Source organism: Carassius gibelio, chromosome A7 (assembly GCF_023724105.1).
Source record: "Carassius gibelio isolate Cgi1373 ecotype wild population from Czech Republic chromosome A7, carGib1.2-hapl.c, whole genome shotgun sequence".
NCBI lineage: Eukaryota > Metazoa > Chordata > Actinopteri > Cypriniformes > Cyprinidae > Carassius > Carassius gibelio.
In genome coordinates this window covers 33,490,393-33,507,565 of record NC_068377.1, presented here as the reverse complement: position 1 = coordinate 33,507,565, position 17,173 = coordinate 33,490,393, and the positions used below count along the sequence as shown (strand labels likewise).

The following is a 17,173-nucleotide window of genomic DNA, read 5'->3' as shown; positions in this document are numbered from 1 at the left end:
AAATCCTGAAAAAAAGCATCACAGATTCCCTACTGAAATTTCATTTTAAAACTTTGTATTAGTTTGCATGAATGTGAGCCTATGATCAAACAAAATGTTTATATTAATTTTTGTATATGATAGTTTTATAAATTCCAAAAAAATACCTGTAAATTACCATATCTTTGAGGTTAGTTTCAAACTTGGAATAATGTTAAAGGGAATGAACACATATTCTTAATTTTATGGCATTTTCTTGAAATGGGGTTGTTTCATCTAGTGAGCTATCAGCCTATTGAATTTTAGATTTTGTAGAATCAAAAGCAACTACATTATTATCTGCATCTTAAAAAAGAAATTAAATAATGCATACACTATTGCTATTTGCAGTTCTGGTTAAATGCTTCTGTATTTTTTCACTGGCTTTGGTTTTGTACTATGCACAATAAAGTTGAATCTTATCTGACATAAATATACAATACCTATAACACTTAATCCATATTTTCTCTACATATTATGGCATGCAAACCAGTGGCTTAGTTCAAACATAATAGCCATAAACAACAATATCTTAACAATGTACTGACATGAAAGAAAAGAGACATTGCTTCATTTCTTACCTACAAGCAGCAGCGTTCCAACTGCCAGGCCACCACCTATGGAAAAGTGTATACATCTTAATGACAGAACACATAACCTTGTTTATCTACCGGTCAACCAAAATCATACACTTCAAAAGACAAAGGTATCTCTATAACTTAATCAGAAAAGGTCAAATATGCATACTTTGAAAGAAAACATTTTTTCTGACTCATATTTTACAAGATATGATTCTGCGTTATTATTAAAATGGCTATAATAACAAAGGTTAACTTTTAAAACAGAATAAATCTATACTGTGGGTATGCAAAAAGAGAAATACGCAGAAATATAGTAATACATCTTATATGATGTACATAGGAATGTATTTTTTTAAATGTTGTGTTGCAAATACAGAGAAAAATCACTAGATTAATGATGACGTACAAGTACCATAAAGTAATCGTTATTGAATCAATGACTTACAGGACCTAAAATACAAAAAATACTTAATTTAATATTATACATTTTGTTGGAAAGCGAAGATAACTCCCTTGATTAACAGAAAAGGACCCTGATATTTGTTTGATGGGATTCCTTCGTGAGGTTAAAACATTTAATTGCATATATTATGAGTGTGACAGGAGTGCAGACAAAAGTCTATTAATGCGGATTTTCTCTAGATTTATTAAGAAATATGATGACGATAGAGTGCCGTGTTAAAATATCATTGCACGTCCTGATTTTGCCAAGTCCGATGTGTTCCTAGGTCAACATATTTTGTTGACCCTGGAACAACATTTTACTCCAAAAATATATTCTTAACCATATCCCTACACCTAAACCTAACCTTAACCATGAGTAATCCCTAAAATCAGAGGAAATGATAGATGAATGACACTGATGTACAAGCACCAAACACTGATTTTAAGCATAAACTTAACAAAATCTATAAACTGGTTCTTCAAATCTGATTGGTTAATCACAATGTTGTTCCAGGGTCAACAACGATGTTGTCCCAGGAACATGTCTCACTTGGTAAAATCAGGTTAGGCAATATCATTATAGTGCACATTCACTTAACAGTACGCTTCAGCCGAGTGAATTGTACTAACCGATCACGTAGTCAAGAGAGCTGACGCCAGAAGACACTAAGAGCTGTCCGTTCTGTACAGACGGTCTGGTTCCAGGGATAGAAACTAGTTTGCTGCGGGTTTTTTTCTGAAAACTAGTTGTGTTGCCTATGCTGGTGGACCCAGCCATGCCTCTAACGGGAGCCGCCATGATTTTCTGTTGTTGACAGCGGAGCGATGGCTCCACAGCCAATCAGAGACTGAACTGTTGTTCTCTTAGCCAATCAGAAGGAGACTTTTTTTGGCGATGATGATGCAGTGGAGTTCAAGGTTGACTGCAGCTGCGTAGTGAAGGTTTGATGAAGAAATACACACATCTCGCAGTGAATGGGCACGAGTCAGGTAGGATAAGTGTACAAATGACTTTAGCGTTTATTATAATTACATAACACTTGTATCATATTTATTTATATCCTGCTATCGGTGTTGAAACTGACCCAACTGAGCCATAGCACAGAAATCATGATGCCCTTTTACTTTATACAAGACCTAGCTAGTAGTGAACAGATCATAACCAGTTCATTCATAACCACTGATAGTGTAATACTGAAGCTGTCAGTGTACGCGTGTTTATTTAAAAATATATATAAATAAATACATAATTTTTATTCAATAGGGATGCATTAAACTGAGCAAAAGTGACAGTAAAGACAGTGTTACAAAATATATTTGTAACAAATCCTGCTCTTTTGAACTTTCTATCAGAGAAGCCTGAATGTATCTATATATTAATATATATTACAATTACATGTCAGAAGACGTGTGGTTTCATTTTTACATGAAATTGTTACACTGAATGACAATGAAACATTATTTCACCCATATTTTGACATTTTACTTTAACAAAATTAGCTTGAAACATTAATGTAGACACTTGCAAGCTTGCATTTAATATGCTTTCTGTGTATATCAATAGCTTTTGCAAATTTTATTTGATACAGTCTCCAGAATAGGACCTCTCGTCTTTGACCCATACCAATTTCCTTATTGTTGTGGTAGTGTCTCACATAATAAAAAAAGATGCAAATCAGTATCTAACATCCATATTTATTGACTTGTAATTCATTTATAGGTGGTATAATATTATGCATCCTTTCAAGTGAGTGTCAAATGAGTCTTATCTTTGATAGTTGATATATATATATACACACACATACACACACATGTGTGTGTGTGTGTGGAAATTGCAGTAATTTGCAAGAGACAACTTCTAACTTTGAGCACACGAATGTGTGTGTCATTTATTTTAAAGGCAAAAAAACAACCGCGATCCCTTAACAGTTATGCAGAAACCCAGTGTACAAGAACTACACTTAAAAACAAAGGTGAATTATGTCTGTCACAATCACTACACACGTCCCCCCAGAATTCACCATAACAGAAAAACCCAACAGTCAACGGGGAGGTGGGCGTATCAACCGGCCACAGTGACTGCGCTGTAATGGAGGTCGAGGAGACCTCACTGCAGCCGGTGTACCGTCATTACGCTGGTGAGGGGCATGGGGTGTGGGAAGCCGCCCGCATTGTGGGGGCTGGGCCAGGTCAATGGGCCTGGCCACGTCTAAATGAGCTGGTTTAAGGCAGTCATTTGAGAGTCGCACCAGTTTGCCACCCCTATCCACCACAAAGTGTTTGTCCCTTGTCTCCAGAACCCGGAATGGGCCTTTGTTGGGTGGGTGTAGTGGTCCCTTCTGGGCATTGCGGCGAATGAAAACATAGTCGGCTGTTGTGAAGTCCAGCGGGGATGTGCGACTGAGGGAGGCCGTGACGGAAGGTAGGGACAGGTGTAAAAAGCCTCACATTATCCAGTAGAGTAGACCGCTGGAGAGTAGCAGACCAGGGAACTGTGGTGCTAGGGTCAAAATCCCCTGGCACTCGCAGCGGCTGTCCATAAACAAGTTCCACGGATGAGGACTGAAGGTCCACCTTTGGTGCAGTCCTGATACCCAGCATCACCCACGCGAGCTTGTAGACCGGTAGCTGTCTTTAAGGCTGGCACGCAGGGCAGCCTTCGTCGATCTATGAAAACGTTCACAGAGTCTGTTAGCCTGCGGGTGATATGCAGTCGTGTGGTGGAGTCTCACTCCGAGGATCTGTGTGACAGAGTCCCAAAGCTCGATGTGTGTGTGGAGTGATTGTGACAGACATAATTCACATTTGTTATTAAGTGTAGTTCTGTACACAGTCGTTCTGCATAACTGTTCAGGGATCGCGGTCCCTTTAAATGTTATGCAGAAACTCAGTGTACAGAACTACACTGAATAACAAAGGTAAATTATGTCTGTCACAATCACTCCACACACACACACACATATATATATATATATATATATATATATACAACTTCTATATTTTACAGGTCCATTTATTGTTGATGCACTTTTTAGTTTTAGTAGATGCAAGTATCGCTAATATAGTTTTATTACGTCAGTTTTATAAACTCCTATCTGATTGTTCCACACAGTGCTAATACGAACAGTCACAACATGTCAGATGTTTCCTGGGCAGCTTGTTTGGGTTTCCCCAGCATGATTCTCTTTGCCACCACAATCTGAGGTTAAGAATATAGTGGCATAGCTCTGAAGGGAAGTTAGATTATCATCTGCGGAGGGTTTGTTTGCGTTGGTGTTGAAAGCAAAGTAATAATCTTGGAGGCCAGGATGATTATAGGGTTGTGGTGGTTACTATTATTTGTGACCCACAGGAAGGTCATTTTATTCTCTTCTCTGAAAACACAATTAATCTGTATATAAAAAAAAAAAAAAAAAATCGGTACTAGGGATGGGCATTTAGTGAATAGACAATTGTAAGATTTATTTTTTTTGCCAAAACAGAAGGCCTAATTTGGGACATCAGATAAGATCTGTTTGCCTTTCAGCTCTATCTTGGGTTCAGGCTGCAGTCAAAGGTCATTTCAATAAAGATTAGTCTATTTATGTCACGTCTTTGTTACAGAACTAGCTCAGCATCCTTTGAAATCGCTTCGCTTTTGGTCATATTTATGGGGATTGACACCATAATTGGCTTTAGTCATTATCTGCCTTTTAAAACCCATTTGATTTCCATTGGACTGTTGTAAAAATCAAGTGATGGAGGGAGGGTTCCTTTATGTCATGCATCCAGACATCTGTCCTCCATCAACCAACCAGGTGCCAGCCTCATTTTGATAGCTGTGCTGATAGCCTCCTGATTACCAAATCTCTAGGTTCCCTGATCCCTTTCAACGGACATGAAGGACCAATGAGAACAAAGAGAGCCATGCAAGGCCACCCTCAGCTGCCTTCTGCTACACACATCGAGAACATCAGAGAGGTCCCCCCTCCTCATCTTCCTTCCATCTGGGTTCTTGGGGGAACGCCATCTTAGTTAACACTATTCGAATCTATGTAATCTTCTTAAGTTCTGCAGAATCTCCCAAAGTCAACCTCCTTATGTATGTCTAAATGCAGATGTGCTGTGATAAGAAACTGAGAAGCAGGCCTTGGGATTCAGTTCCTCTCTTTTTGATCACTGTGTTTCAAATAATAAACAGTAAACACTTAATTTAAGTATTTAATATTGCCTCTAATTCAGTAGCGTTGCCAGAAAAGAGACTATGGGTGTTCATATGAAAACCTGGGTGTGCCACATTTATTGTCAGATTACTGTGCAAAATTATGTGATTGTATTTTTGTCGCACTGCTTCCGTCCAACCATACTCCTAGTGGTAGTTTGCTGATTGGTTGGCAGTCCAAATGTCGACAGATATATTTTAACAAAAACAATTTAAAATGTAAATTACATTTAAATTTACAACCACATAATGTTTATTTTAGGTTTCATTCATTTAAATATACATAATCACTAGTAAAACAATACATTGGTAGTTTGTAAAATACACATATGTCTATGGAAGCAGCAAAAACTATCTAATCAAATGTAATTTGCCGACGTGTTTTATTCATATATCAGACACACATAGCAGAACAATAAAGTTTACTCTATTCTTCGTCCATTTCAACAGCCACTTACTTTCATGTATTTCGGGAGAAACTGGGGAATTCAAGTGCGGTAACGTTACGTTAAATCCGGCTGACAGGACTCTGAACTGCAGCGCTCATCTCGTTATAGAACAAGATCATTTATAAAGGTTTTTAAACGAAGAATCAGCATATCAGATAGTTGACATGGTAAGCAAGTTTGTATATATTTTAATAAATAATGAAAAACTAAATAAAACGAATAGCGATACATCTGTTAGTGGCTGCGGTGTGTCACGTGACAATCATGACGCGTCGCCATGGAAACAAGGGTTCAGTTAAAATATTTGTAATTTACGCGTGAAAGGGTTGATTTAAAAATATATATTTTTTCTAATTAAACAACAATAGCCCAAGTTTAGTTAACATTTTTTATTGAGACTATAAAAATAATTCTGCATCTATTTCAGGTGTGCCAGCTGACACCCTGGGACACCCGTGGCTACTCCACTGCTCTAAATCCCAGTATGTATCATCACACAGAAACAAAGAAAAAAGTTATTTTAAGTTGTAATAGTTTATATATAGACATAAACGAACACATAAAAGGGAAAAAAATATTTAGACTGGTAGTATATTAGTTGTTGTTTCTTTTCTACACACACGCACACAAACATATTTTTTTCTGGGTGGTCGAGGTGCTATATAGCACCACTGCCATACAAAGAACCCGATAAGCCCCTGTATAGTTCTTAAAAGGTTCTCCAACTCGCTCTTAGTCTCTTAGATTAGTTGAAAAAATAAAAACATTAATATACAGTATATTTCCTGAAGATAATGTGGTTCTAAACCTTTTTTGCCCCCAAGGCCCTGCTCACAAGACTTTTCGACCTCAGAAAAGCATAAAACAGCTTTTGCCATTCCCATTCATAGTAAACATGACAGTGGAGTAACATCTAAAACCTGAGGAGAATGGGGTTCCTCTTATGGTTCTACATACTGTAGCACCATTTGCCAAAGGTGTTGTGTAGCACCTTTGAAGATGGCACTTAAAATGGTTCCCCTATGAACCACAGTGCTATTTTAGTGCTTTTTTGCACCATTTTTGTTTAGATTGTATTCAATATATTGATTGTTTTTTTAACCAAATTTTTTTTTGTACATATTTTTGCTCTGAATGTCCGGCAATCATGAACAATGAGGCTCAGAATTACAGCCTGCTTTCCAGTGTCACCTTGGCTGCTGTTTATTTTCTTTGCTATTTCAGGAGGTCAGCGGAGTGTTAGCACATTGGATGGTGGCATGGAGTCATTGTGACCTTTACACAAGTGTGACATCAGTGCTTGAATGGGTGTTTGCACGCTTTGCTTTGTAAACCAGGTGTTTGCAGTATATATTTCATTGTAATTGACTCTTAGTCTTAAAGGGATCTCTGTGTGTTTTGCCATAATATTTGAAACTGTTTCTGCCACCATCAGATTTTTTGAAGTAATACATTTATGTATGCAGTAGATTATTGTCCTCAATAATATATGTAATTATGCACCGAAATTCGCCTACAAAAAAACTACAAATTTTAATTATTACTTTACACATGATGCATTTCAGCTGTTTTAATTTTAGCTTTATTTTAGTTTTTTGTTCTGTTGATTTGATTAATATATATATATATATATAGAGAGAGAGAGAGAGAGAGAGAGAGAGAGAGAGAGAGAGAGAGAGAGAGAGACTAGGGCGACTATAAGGTATAGTGCATTTATGCATAGGCTGATCTGTACAGGGTGTTTGAACTATTTCACATATTTTAATATTTAAATACTATTTCACAACTTTTTTTTTACTTCATCTGCCATATTAATGCAACGTCCATGTCCTGAGTTCAAGATGCAACAGCTTATTTTATTTTTCTAATACTTAAGAAATAAAAATGAGCGCATATTTAGAACAAAGCACTTGTTGTTCTTTTAAGTTATTGTCTTACTCGTTGGCAAGTTCTCAAATGAAATTGAAAAGCATTTGCCATGTAGTGATATTATAGTAATCTTAATTCAACAAGTCTTGGTGCCAAATTTTAAACTGTAAATAATCTATTATTTAGAGCTGTTTATCAGATTAAATGCTGCTAAAACATTGATAACAGCTCTGTCTCAAGAGATTTGTTCAATTTCAGAAGTGTTTGTTTTCCAGCAGATTCATAGGATTAAAAGAGCAATTTTGATGCCACCTGCTTCTCAGCTCTCTGGAAACCCTTTCTCCCTTCTGTTGCATTCTGGGTTTTGAGGGTCTGGGGCCACAGATGGCTCTCCAGAGATGCTCTATGTGACTCTATGTAGCAAATATATACATTTTGCTGTGTAATCCTGGATTAAGGGGAGACTTAGAGTTAATTATCCAATTGTTAGATAAAACTCATTTTGGTTCCGTCACATCGCCCGCCCAGGGAATCATGTGGCAGTTAGTGCTCGTTCCGAACACACAGGGGAATGTTCAGAAATAGAGATTTTCATCTCAATTGTCAGTAGGTCTGTTTGATTTTGGCTAAACTCCATTTGATTCCAAGCAGCTGACTCACCCAGTCTCTCTCTCACACACACACACACACACACACACACACACAGGGTGCCAGTGGAAAACCAGGCAGCCGCATATGGACTGTCTCTTGATATCATTCACTGGCCGTGTAATCTTATTATGCTAAATCCTTAATCCTCACCTATGATGGACGCCCACAACAGTGATGGTGCTGGTGATTGGACGACTAGACGTAGTTGGGGATGCTGTGTTCTCCGCCACACATTCTGCCGAGCTGGTCCACGTTATGAACGCGACACACAGTCTCTTGAGGTCAGGATGAGAATGAGAGAGAGAGAGCCAATAAGATTGAAGGAAAAGGATGGATATAACTAGACAAACTAATTTCTGGAACAAAATCCTTGGTTGTTATATGAATGGTGTTGAGTCAACCATTGTCCAGTAGTTTTATTTCTATTACACAGTTTTATTAAACTACCGTTCAAGTTTGCAGTTGGTAAGATTTAATGTGTTTAAAAGAAGTATCATACGCTCACCAAGGCTGCATTTTAAAAATACAGTAAAAACAGTAATGCTATTACTATTTAAAATTACTAATATATTTAAAATGTAATTTATTCCGGTGATGCGAAGCAAAGATTTCAGCATCATTGCATCAAATGTTACACAATCCTTCAGAAATCATTCTGATATACTGATTTGGTACTCAAGAAACATGTCTTAATATTATCAATGTTGAAAACAGTACGGCTTATTAATTAATTTATTTATTTATTTTCAGGGTTTTTTATTGATTTAAAATTGATTTAATCTATAATTCATAATGCTTTTGTTTTTATGGTAGTGTAGGTTTGTATATTATTTTTAGTATTATTTTCAAAAGGCAGGCCATTATTTAGTATTCAGAAACTAAATAACAATTTTGACAGTTTGCACAACAAAATCCTGTCAGAAAAGTCTTTAAATTCACCCAACAGCAATCAACTGCCTAGTCGAGTTTGAAAATACTTCATTTTGCCCATCCCTAGGCTAGTACATCCCAAAAGATACTTTATAGAGCTTTAAAAGGTGAGCATATACTGTATGTTATAGTTTAGGCAGAGAATCTGTGCCTGCTATCAATTGCAAAGAAAAAACTGCTCAGAAACAATAGTTTGTTCACCTCACCCTGGACTTTGATAAGCAAAACAACAGCTGGCCCTTTCACTGCCTCTCTGAGATATGACGACATCCAGTCAGGCAGAAACATCCCTGGACGGAGGGGGCCTTTGGGCAGAGCAGCTAACTCTCATACACCCTGTTTGTGTTGGGGTATCAGACGCAATTATGAGGATTCAAAGGTGTGGATTCGATGTCTGACCAGCATGGAAAGAGAGGGGAGCAGGGGACAGAGGTATGGGGCGAGGAGATGGCTGGTCGGTAATGGGATTAGGTGTAGCACTTTCCATGACACATGGAGACAGACACCTGACACTTGGCCTGGGACTGAGATGGAGGAAGTAGGGGACAGACAGATTAATTCCACCCAATATTGGAGATGAGGCAATAGGGGCTTTTTGGGATGGGGCTCGCTTTCGTTCAGTTTCTGCTCGGCTGGGTCACCTTGCTTCTTTTGGTTTGTTTCAGGAGAAAAGATTGAGGTTTATCCTTCATTGGACATCCAGTGAGGTTGTCCTTCTGAAGATTTGTTTTCTAATCGTGCAAGAGCTTGACTTTCAGAGTTTCTTGTTGGGAAGTAGTTCAAAAATCGACAAATGGCACCTCATTGAAGTGCTGGGTTATGTTTTGAGCTGTTTCTCAGCCAAGTTAGGTTTTGTGGATGTGTATACTATTAAAAATAAAGGTTATTTATTGGCATTGATGGTTCTATGAAGAACCTCTAAGATTTATGGAATCTTACTATTGCACAAAAGGTTCTTTGGGGAACCCTAAATGGTGGTTATATTATATTGCTACAAAAAACTCTTTTGGGTGCTTTATTTTTAAAGGAATAGATCAGCCAAAAAAAATAATAGTAATGATAATGTACACACCCTTAGGTCTTCCAAAGATGTAGACGATTTTGTTTTCGAGAAAGCATTATATCATTTGTTTACCAATGGATCCCTTATAATGAATGGGTACCATCAAAATGAGATTCTTATTGATAACAGCATCACAATAATCCACGAGTTCTCATCTGGATTGCAGTCCATCAAGTAACATCTGATAAATGAACAAAATACATGTTTAACATCAAACTTCTGGCTAAAATAAGAGTCCTCTATCCATAATATAGCTTTTTCCAGTGAAGAAGTCATCTTGTTTGAATCAGGATAGAAATATGCACAGCTCAAGAACAGTTTACAAGTGAAAACAGTTCAAAACAGTTTCAAAAAAATACATACAGTATGCATATGTTTTTTTTTGTTTGTTTGTTTTTTTTGTGACAGGACAACAGGAGATGGACTTTTTCACTGAATGAAGCATGAATTGGAGACTGGTATTTTGGCTGGAAGTGACGTTTAAAATGCCTTAACACTGGCATTGTTTCATGCAAGATGTTAATTGGTGGACTGGAGTGCTTGTGGATTATTGAAATGTTTTTATCAGCTGTTTGGCTCTCATTCTGACGGCACCCATTGACTGCATTTGGATCCATTGGTGAGCAAGTGGAGAAATTTGAAATTTCTGCAAATCTGTTGTGATGAAGAAACAAACTCTTGGATGGCCTCAGCTGAGAAAATTTGAGGTGAGTTATTCTTTTAAGAGTGTACAAACATCCGAACACGACCTTTATTGACCCACACATCCTGCTAGCTTGATGACCAAGGAAAAGTCAATAGTTTGAGAGTGGATGGACTGTTTATTCTGACAACACACCACAGTTTTATCAGTTAAAGTGTTGTGGTGCAAAGACAAACAAAAAACCCTGTGTTTTGTTGATATGGCCATAGCGTAACACTCTTTTTTTCAGCTGGAGGAGATGAACCTGTGCCTGCTAGCACTGTCACCTGCTCCCAAAGGTGTAGATTGGGTTGTCTGAGACCGGGTCAGACGCCCAGGGGTCACTATTTGTGTCTTGTTGATGGGTTGTAGAGGCTCCTGAGAATGAAACACCATTTCTAATGATCACTTTGGTTTCACAGTTTAAACTGTTAGCCATTAAATGTGTGAGGTGTATTTCCCCACCAACACCACCTCAGTGACCGTGTTTAAAACCCTCTTTCAAGCCTGTGGCACAGGTCTATGTCGGCAATTTTAGCAACTGAGTAAGAGGTCCGATTGGGTAAGCCCATGCAAATTTAAGGTTTTCATTTGAAGTTGAAGTATAGCAGTTAGAGCATGTGCTCCAGAGCTGTTCTCACTAAGAATGGGTTAGGATGGTCAATTAGTCATAAAATAATTAAATTAGTTATATTCTTAATTTAAGGTTTAATTTATGTGTCCTGAAACTACATCAGTGTAGCTTTAGTATTGTTTATATACTATTATAGTATTTTAAATATGTTAAATTGGCATTTTGTTTATATATTTTCTTTTTTTCTTTTGATTTTAGTTTAAGCTTTTGTCATTTTTTTATAATAAAAAAAAATATTGATGTATTTCTGTATAGCTTAATTAACTTTTATTTCATTTAGTAATCTTAGATATTCTGCCTAAACGTATGTCAGTTGTTTCTAAAAAAAAACTGAATTATTCACAATAAGATCATTAGGATGCATATTAAAAATGAGTTTTAAACAAATAAACAAATCAGTAAATGTGCTCAATATCACCTGTATTACAAAATCAGTGTTGCATGTGAATAATTGTTTATAATTTTGATTCTTTTGTTTTATTATTATTTCAGGATTTGTGAAGACTGGCAGGATGTTTCGTGGTTTCTTTGTGAAAACGATTAGCTTTGTCGGTTACACCGTCCAGTATGGCTGCATCGCTCACTGTGCCTTTGAGTATATCGGCGAATTTGTATCGGTTAGTTTCTTGGAGATGTTTGCTTAAAGCATTTGCTTCTACAAAATAAAATACATAAATAAATGTTAGTAAATGTCTATTTCTACCCACAATTCACCTCCGACAGTGTTCAGGGCCTTCCATGGAACCCACCATTACTAACCATGATGTGGTTTTCTCCGAACGAGTAAGCCGTCACCTCTGCCGAATACAAAAGTGAGTCTGAAATTTGACTTGACTTTTATTGATTATACAGTAATGCAGAAACTTTGAGTATCCGCTTTATTTTGACCTTACCTGTTAAATTCTTCCAGAGGGGATATCGTAATAGCCAAAAGTCCTTTTGATCCAAAGATGAACATTTGTAAACGAGTGATGGGGCTGGAGGGGGACAAAGTCTGCACTAGTGGACCATCAGACGTCTTTAAAACACACACTTACGTGAGTACCTCCTGTACCACACTTGACATCAGCTCTACTTCTTATCTTTCCTTAAACACTTTCTGAAGTCCTTCACTAAATTTTTCCCCTTATTTTTTGTGTGTAAACCACTGTGTTAACTCTTATTTCACATGCTTTCACCTTCGTAGGGTAAAACATTTACCTTATGGCAACAAGAAATCCTCATTTCTTGGTTATTATTGGTCCAGAGAGAGCATAGTCACCTTGTCACGGAAATAGCTGTTATTGCTTTTTTTGTATCACTTTTTTTCCCCCACCTTGACTATGTGCGGTTCTGGCCTGTAATTTTTCCCGAAGCTGTTAGTGTTAGTGCCAGGTGAGTAGAGCAAGTGATGAAGAGAAAGGAGAGAAAGAAAGGCCTGTCACCACAAGTAATACAAACCCTCAGACGAACAAGGACCCGAGATTGTAGAAGTATATGCTCACTCTCAGTACTAGCCTTCCTAACCTGATTGCAATGTCCGAATTGAGTCAATTGCAGTTTCAATACAGTTTCTTCTTTTCTTAAAACTGTATGCAGAGTGATGATGTTATAGCAATCTTTTGCTCTATTGATTTTTCTTTCTAATGCTCATTTTGTGACCAAGATGTTTGTGTTGACAGGAAGGAAGGAATGCTGATATAATAAGTCAGATCTGAAACTTTGTGGTATCTAATAAAATTGAAATATCAATGCTTTAGAAACATAATTTGAAAAGAGTCTCTTGGCAAGTGTGTTTAAAAACTACCTTCACACTGACAGGGTGATTTGTTTGGTCCTATATATAAAATGCCTTTGAGTTTAAAAGGATCTGTCAATCAAAGATAGAATGTTAAAAACCGATTTGGCTGTGTGGTCTTACACAGCTGTTTTTCACTGTATGTTTCCAAACCACAAGATCTACAAACAGGAGAAAATGTGTGATAGTTCAATACAGTGCTGCAGGAACGAGTCCTAAAACTTGCATTAGTTTGCATTTTTATCAGCTGTTGATTGTCAATGTGTTTTTTTTTTTTCTTTTTTTTTAATGCCTCAAATGACGTCTGTGATTAACACAAGTTCAAGATAATTTCACGTTTTAGTCTACAACATAAATAGATTAGTGTTACCCTGCTCATAATTTGAAGCTTTTACATTTCTTGAAAAAGGTGGTTGCTTACTAGTAGCTAAATGGACTGCAGAGATTGTGAGGATGCTGAACAGTTAAACGTATCTACTCACTAGTCCGTGTTTACAACATTGTTGCATTCTCTTGCAAACTTTTCAAAATTACATTTGAAATTAAGATCAGCCGCTAATGTTGAAGACATGCAGCCGTAGTGTAGTTTGTTTGTAGCCTGTGTTTAGCTTTTTACTTCTGGTTTGTATATAAGCTTCAAAATCTTGAGGAACAAAATGTGTAAGATTCATAAACCTTTGTTGGTCACAGAGTATATTTTCTGCAATAATCTAGATGAACAGCTTTTTGTCGAGGGAACCGTGGTGATGCAAACTTCAGTAGCACTTTATTTTACAGTCCTGTTCCCTATGTGCATACTATGTACTTATTATAGTAATTACAATAACTATGTAATAACTAGGTACTAACCCAAAACCTACCCTAAACCTAACCATACCCCATGTAGTTACCTTGTATTACCAGAACTTTCTTGGATAAATACACTGTAAGTACACTATAAGAACATGTTAGTACACGTACTGTAAAATAAAGTGCAACCCAAACTTCCATGTTGGCTTACAAAATTACATCATGACTCTATTCAACAGAAAAAGTATAATAATAATAATTTGATTGCAAAACAAAGTTTTGTTTAGATAAGCCCTATACTACCTGTAACTTGCATAATTCATTGTAGAGGTATTTAGTAGACCAGAATCTAGATGTTAAACAATCAACAACAGAAACGGTACTATGTTTTTAACATGCTTCCCATCTGTAAGATCATATGCAGGGTTGTCCACATTTGTGTCTGGTCACAGTATGGTGTGATTTCTCGTATGCTTGGCTGACAGACAGGACAAAAGCTCGGCTTCGAAACAGCAGATGACAACGGGCTGAGATTTCTTGTGGATGGGATCAAACATATGTTTCCATGCTAATGAGAGTCGACTTGAAGACGTGACATATGTCTATAATCACGATTCTTTAGCATCGGTCAATGATGCATTTGTTTGTAATACAGAAGCTCAGCGAATCAATTTGTGTGTCCTGGTTAGACATTCTCACACATTAATGCATGAGATGGCTTTGTGAGATATCTAACGTGACTATAAGAATGCTGCATCAAGATTGGAATTCTTCAAGATTCCTTGGAATTCTACTTGATGGGGAAAAACTAACTTAAAAATCCTTCAGTTTGGTCAGTGCCAGATAGGCATGTCCATACTGTTATGTTTATAATGACAACGTGATGTGTTGTTCGCCTTCGCCTCACATATAGAGGGGGTGGAGGGGACTTAATTAGGGGCTTGACAGCCCCACTCTCCCAGTGTGATGAGATTATTCCTAATTGATGTCAGTGTGAATCAGACTTCGCTCGGTTGCCGGCCCAGCCTGGCAGGTCTGTCCATGGTCTAGACTCTAGACCCATGGAGCAGCTCACAGAGGCGTGGTTTCACCCCTCACCGAGAGGATAAAGAGGGGGGGGGGGCTGTGAGGCCCCAGCGGTCCGTAAATATTATCCCATTCCCATCTGAGATGAGCAGTTAAGTCATGTGAACTTTCTCACTGTTAGAAACTTCTACTTTATCCTCTAATCCTGGGAGATCCTAGTGTTGCAATACGGTGTGTCGGATGCAAATGCATTTCAGGGATCATTTTAGATGAGTGTGGCTGCAATCAGAATAAATTGTACTCATTTTCTCAAGTTAGCATTTTGGTTTAATATTTTGTACTTCCCATCCTAATGTAATCTAGGTTCCAAGAGGCCATGTGTGGCTGGAAGGCGATAACCTTCGGAATTCCACAGATTCCCGAAGCTATGGTCCAATTCCCTATGCCCTGATCCGAGGACGCGTTTGCTTAAAGGTAATGAGAATACAGTCTCATTTCTTGACCTATACACTTCCCCAAAGGCCAAACCACAAGCTTTTTGAGTTTGAACTGTTGCCCTTTTATGTAGTATTTTTTTACGTTTTTTTTTCTTTCTCTTACACAAGCAATACAAATGATTCTTTCTTAATTTTACTTTTATTTGAAATTACAAATAAATTAATTCAAAGTATAATTTAGCAAGTAGCTGAAGTGTGGAATGTCAACTTTATTTGAAACTGTTTTTGGCTGTCGACTCACATAGCGTCGCGTGCCCATGACCCTGTAAACAGGTCTCCTCACCTTCTGTCAGCCCCTGATTGGAAAGTAAGAGGCGAATGATATGGGGGTGGAGGTTCTTACAAGGAAAAGATGTTTTCTCCCCTTTTTTGAATTGTAAAAGTAGTATAATGCATATTATGAAAATGCATGTCACTGGGGTGATACCCTTTCAAAAGCCTCTAATATGTGTACCATTTAGGTAATATGTGCATTTTAAGTGCTAATATGTACCTTCAATATACTAAAATGCATCAATATGTGTACCTTTGGAAATGACAATGCCCCAGTGACAGCTCTTTTAAGAGTATGATATAAAATAACATATAAAGTTCATTAAATTGAATGATGCAATTTATTGTTTATTGTTTTTTTTTATTTTGCAGATGTGGCCACCGCATAGTTTTGGCGTATTGGCTGGAAGTCCTAATGACGGGCGCATTTTATGAAGAAGCTGTGTGCATGTGTAGTCGCAATGTAAATTATATTTTTGCAATGTTTTAAAATAAATCCATATTTATAATTCATGTCTATTTAATTTATTATAGCAAATATGAATTTATGAGTTTAAAAGCAAATGCATCATGTATCAAAACACACAGATGCATCATATCAGCAACATCATGCTGCAATCAATGCTTTAAATTAAACCGTATTAAATGCAAGAAAGATCTGGTGAGGTTTTAAATAGGTTTTAAATACTCATTAATGCAGCTGACCCATAAGTGACACTCTTTACATTGAAATTTCTTTTTGCATAGAAACATTTTTACCAAAAGTTGTAATTTTGTGTTTTTTTTTTTTTTTATATATATATATATATTGGAAGGCACCCTAAAATAAGAGTATATGAGAGTATAGAGACTAAATGAGACTAAATTTGATGAAACTTCCTTTTGAACCATTAAAGCTGCAGTAGGTAACTTTTGTAAAAATATATTTTTTACATATTTATTAAACCTGTCATTATGTCCTGACAGTAGAAAATGAGACATATAATCTGTGAAAAAATCAAGCTCCTCTGGCTCCTCCCAGTGGTCCTATTGCCATTTGCAGAAATACATCCGCTCCTGGTAAGAAACAACCAATCAGAGCTGCAGTCCGTAACTTTGTTTGTGTTCAAAATGTAGAAAAATGTATATAATAAGCGAGTACACCATGAATCCGTTTTCCAAACCGTGTTTTTGGCTTGTCCTGAATCACTAGGGTGCACCTATAATAAGTGTTTATATTTGGACTATTTTAGATTGCTTCGGGGGTACCGCGGCGGAGTAACCCAGGACCTTTGTGATTCTTCATAGAC

At 37.1% G+C, this 17,173-nt stretch overlaps 2 protein-coding genes across 7 annotated transcripts in view; one reads left to right on the top strand and one right to left on the bottom strand.

Moving 5' to 3' along the window:
- The window catches only part of LOC128017321 (elongator complex protein 4), a 58,122-nt gene extending 56,241 nt beyond the window's left edge, over nucleotides 1-1,881 (bottom strand). Inside the window, exons 1-2 of the mRNA XM_052602656.1 lie at nucleotides 1,674-1,881; nucleotides 600-635 (exon numbers count right to left, since the gene is read on the bottom strand). Coding sequence (XP_052458616.1) covers nucleotides 600-635; nucleotides 1,674-1,842 — 205 coding nt within the window. The 5' untranslated portion in view covers nucleotides 1,843-1,881. The remainder of the gene's footprint in view (nucleotides 1-599; nucleotides 636-1,673) is intronic.
- Nucleotides 1,882-16,397, top strand: LOC128017322 (mitochondrial inner membrane protease subunit 1). Of its 6 annotated transcripts, XM_052602660.1 has the most exons (8): nucleotides 1,945-2,033; nucleotides 10,615-10,664; nucleotides 10,775-10,913; nucleotides 12,015-12,139; nucleotides 12,246-12,334; nucleotides 12,433-12,559; nucleotides 15,478-15,588; nucleotides 16,257-16,397. In XM_052602660.1, the coding sequence occupies exons 4-8, from the start codon at nucleotides 12,035-12,037 to the stop codon at nucleotides 16,317-16,319; spliced, it is 495 nt and encodes a 164-aa protein (XP_052458620.1). In that variant the 5' UTR covers nucleotides 1,945-2,033; nucleotides 10,615-10,664; nucleotides 10,775-10,913; nucleotides 12,015-12,034; the 3' UTR covers nucleotides 16,320-16,397. The 6 variants fall into 6 exon arrangements, with proteins under 6 accessions (XP_052458618.1, XP_052458620.1, XP_052458617.1 ...); XM_052602657.1 differs by lacking the exons at nucleotides 10,615-10,664; nucleotides 10,775-10,913 and adding an exon at nucleotides 6,121-6,175 and having other exon boundaries at nucleotides 1,959-2,033; XM_052602662.1 differs by lacking the exon at nucleotides 10,615-10,664 and having other exon boundaries at nucleotides 1,968-2,033.
- Nucleotides 16,398-17,173: the final 776 nt, after the last annotated feature.